The sequence below is a fragment of the Rhincodon typus genome, chromosome 41 (assembly GCF_021869965.1).
Source record: "Rhincodon typus isolate 14 chromosome 41, sRhiTyp1.1, whole genome shotgun sequence".
NCBI classification, from domain to species: domain Eukaryota; kingdom Metazoa; phylum Chordata; class Chondrichthyes; order Orectolobiformes; family Rhincodontidae; genus Rhincodon; species Rhincodon typus.
In genome coordinates, this window is record NC_063372.1 from 3,221,765 (window position 1) to 3,225,893 (window position 4,129).

General features: G+C 41.8%; 1 protein-coding gene across 1 annotated transcript in view; it reads left to right on the top strand.

Annotated features, from left to right (window-relative positions):
• Positions 1-381, top strand: part of LOC109922195 (R3H domain-containing protein 2) — a 138,457-nt gene extending 138,076 nt beyond the window's left edge. Inside the window, exon 23 of the mRNA XM_048618837.1 lies at positions 1-381. Within this exon, the coding sequence (XP_048474794.1) occupies positions 1-24 (24 nt within the window). The 3' untranslated portion in view covers positions 25-381.
• Positions 382-4,129: the final 3,748 nt, after the last annotated feature.

Here is a 4,129-nt window from a genome sequence, read left to right on the forward strand (position 1 = left end):
CTAGAAAGAGCCAGTTCCCAGTAGCCAATGGATATTTGAAAAGCCTTTTTTCTTCTCTCCTTTTGAATGACTGTATTGGCTTTGTTTTAAGTCAGCATTGTTCCTGTAGTGTATTGTTTTGTCCAAATATCACTTTAGACATAATTAAGGAAAGTTAGTGATCAGTTGGAAAAAAAAAGTTTGTTTTTCCCCTTTCCCAAACTCCCGTTTTACACAGCCACACAACCCATGTGTATTCTTTCTGTTATAATTGTGCAAACGTATTAGAAGCTTATTTAAGTGACTCAAACAGTTGACTGTGTATAGTCACGACAAATTTTATTTAACCTGTTTTTTTGATTTTAAATATAAAAGTTTGTCTGCCAGTCCAGACTCTCAATATCTTCTTTGTTTTAAATTGTCTTTTATTTGCAAGGTGACACTGCTTGACCCTCCAGAAGAGTGATCTGACGTTTTGGAATCTATCTAAAAGTAATAGATGCAACAATTTGCGTTTATGTAATCACCTTTAGTATAAAAGCACAAGGCATTCCACGGTGAACACAGGCAGGGAGAGAAATAACCAAAAGCTTGGTTGAGAAGAAGACTCAGTCAGGGAGTTTAGGCAAGAAAGTCAAACCAAGGTTCACCTGCCAATGGTGGAACAAATGAAGAGAGCAGTGCACAAAGGGTAGGGGCAGAGTCGGAGGCCCAGTGGGTGAGAGAGAATAATTAAGGCTGGATTGGTTGCAGACATAAAATAGAGAAAAGCTGTGAAAGAATTTGAAAGATGAGATTAAATTAAGGCATGAGAACAAGATTCCAATGTAGGCTACTGAGGATCAAATGATGGGCAGCAGGAATTTGCTGTAAGATATGGGTCGTTAGATTTTGGCCAATTTTGGAGGGTGAAGTAGTAATACAGTGGAGCACAAATGTAATTAAAGTGTAGAGAATGTCAGTTGTGGGATGGCTGAGGTTGGGGTGTAAGTAGATCAGCACGGCTGGTAGGGGATAGGATGTGGGATTTGATTTCAATACTGATTTGAAGAAGATGGCAACATCTCACAAGCCCAGCAGCAGGTGGCAGCACTGGATTGGAATCAAAACCATGGCTTAGATCTTGCTGTATTCAATTCGTGGAAGTAGTTAATTACCCATGACAGGACATCGCAAGACCTGATGTCCCAGCGGTGGTTGTGGGGTGGGAAGGACAGGTGAAGAGGAAGAGCTAGAGTTGTAACATGTTTAGAAATTCCTCCCCACTCTTCCTGTAGATGATAAGACTAAGGGTCAGTTTGTAGGTGAAGAAGGGACAGATGATAGATCATTGATTTGAAGAGGTAATGGCACAGCAGCAAAAAGAGAAACTATCATTAATGGTTGTTTTTAGACAGAAATGGGAATACACTACAACAGTAAATATGCTGTGGAGAGGTGAGGAGGATAAGGAAGGATAATGTACCACAAATGGCACCCCATCCACCATCTTAAACATTCACTCCCTCCACCACTGACACACAGTGGCAGCAGTTACACTATCTGCAAGGTATGCTGCAGAAACTCACCAAACCTCCTTCAACAACACCTTGCAAACTTGTGGCCTCTACCTCGTAAAAGGACATGGGCAGCATTTGCATGGAAACACCACCACCTGAAAGTTGCCCTCTAAATCACACCCCATCCTAATTCGGAAATATATTGCCTTTGTTGTTGCTGCGTCAAAATTGTGGGTGTACTTTACACCCCAAGGACTGCAGCGGTTCAAGAAGGCGGCCCACCCCCACCTTCTCAAGGGTAAAATGCTGACCCAGCCAGTGATGCCCACATCTCAAGAGTGAATTTTTAAAAGTCATGATCACATAGAATGCTATTAATGATTTTAATTAGGGCTGTCTTAGTGTTAGCAATAAGAAAGGTAGATGTCAGACAGGAGCAATTCACAAAGGTAGCTTAATTTGCAGCATAAGATCAACATGGGTGATATATCATTTGTACAGAAAGTGGGACATTAATATGACATGCACACGTTGCATGAATGCAGTATATATCTGCATGAAAAATTCACTTTCAGTCACAAGCAGTTTTACCTGGTAAATATCAGTGGCTATGCTGATGATACAATTTGTACCTGAAGTTATGCATTTATGAACAAATGTTAGCATTGCATTTCCTGTTGAAAAGTGAAAGGTGTTCAAACACACAGTCACGATCATGATCAGATTCCTATCAGTACCAGGAGCGTAAGTGTACCCACGCAACAGATTTAAGCAGACCGTGCAACTCTCCTGTATTTACCTGGCATCTCCACTCATCTGAAGATCACAATCTTGCACCTGTGGAAGGCCCAATTATCGACAGTGCTAAGTGGCATCTGTAATAATATTTGTGTTATCTAGATGTAGCACAAATGAGGTCTGAGGATTCTGTTTACTTGAAGATTTCTGGTGTGTTTCTTTACAGCTAAACTGATACATATACTACAGAGTCATCTCCAGATACAGCCTGTGCTTCAAGTGCTACAACGCAAAGAGCTTCTGGTACTTGGCTGATTTGCATGTTGAACTCTTAAAAGAAATCACTCCAAACATGATAACATCCCCTTTTGTTTTCCAAAATGAGCTCATGTATGATATAAATGAAAACGTAAACATTGAGTAATAGCAACATTAGTTACTCACAGATTGGGATTGTAACATTTACCAAGTGCATATCATTTCAGCAGTTTGATAGCTCTTCCAGATCTTGAAGAAAGGCCGAATACTGCGGATGCTGGAAATCTGGAGCAAATGCATAGAATGCTGGAGAAACTCAACATCTCTTGCCGCAAATGCTGCCAGACCTGCTGAGTTTCTCCAGTATTCTCTGTGTTTCTTCCGGATCTCATTCTGTGGTAACTTTCTGGAAATGTGAATTTCACCCTTGGCTGTTCTTGGTCTGCAGACGTCATCAGTGTGGTGACTGTTGTCCTGGTAATCCATCACACTCATCATCTGGGTGTGTTCTTTCGTGTTTGATGCACACAATTGACATTATACACTTCGCTCAAATGGCATCTGTTTCCTGACCATAGCTGCATTAGGTGTTGTGATTTCATAAGACCAGGGCCCGCTGAGCACTTTGGAAACCTCTACGAGTAAGCAGATTCCCCTGTAATGTGTGGGACCCTGCCATTTTGTACTACATGTAGTTGGGGTAGTTACTCAGCTGTATGTGCCGTCTTCATCCTCCCTTGTTTGTCAAGACATATGTCCTGCATCTCAGAGAATTGGATGGTGGTCGCTTGGCAAGATCATTCTCACTTGCCTTTCAAACATGATCTCTGCTGGCAATGGTAGCCCCATATCCAGAGGTTGTAGCTTTGAGGCGACATGAAATTCTTGTTCTGTTGTCCTACACTTCATGATGAGTGACCTAATGGTGTGAACCATTTGTTCAGAGGGACCATTTGATCAAGAATAATGTAGTGAGAGCCTCAGCGGTTTTGCAGCCCACTTAGCGCATGTTGCTGAGAGTTCAACCCATATACTGCAGCCTATTGTCAGAAATGATTCCATCAGGTGCACCAAACAGATGAATGTGACACTCAATGTGACTGCCATGGACATGCTTGAAATGTTCTTTAGCTGTCTGACAATTGGAAATTGGAGAAGCAATCAGTAACTATGATGAAATTGTCTACTTTCACTGTAAGTAGATGGGTGGCAACTTTGGACCAAGGGACTGACAAAATCTCATGTTGGTGGTTCTCTATTGCTGTGGCTAGTGGCTCTGGCACGTCCTCAGTAACTTTTGCACATCATACGTCCTCGCTGACTTTTCAATGTCACAGCCAATCCCTGGCCACTAGATCATACCACGTGCCAGTCATCATGCTTATATGTCCTTGGTATAGCTACGATAGGATGTCCTGACAGAGAATTTTGGGAACAAGGATTTGTTTTCCTTTGAAGATGATGGTTGTCAAGATACTGACCTCTGCAAGGCCAAAAGTGTCTGGCACCTCTTTTATCATCTCAAGTCCACTTTCAAAGATCACTTTTCCATTGTGCCTCCTGTTGTGGGGCATTAGCTGTTTCTGATTGAATATGTTCACACTGCCCCAAATGTAGTAAATCGATTTTGAGCACATCTTCCACCTCAATATCCA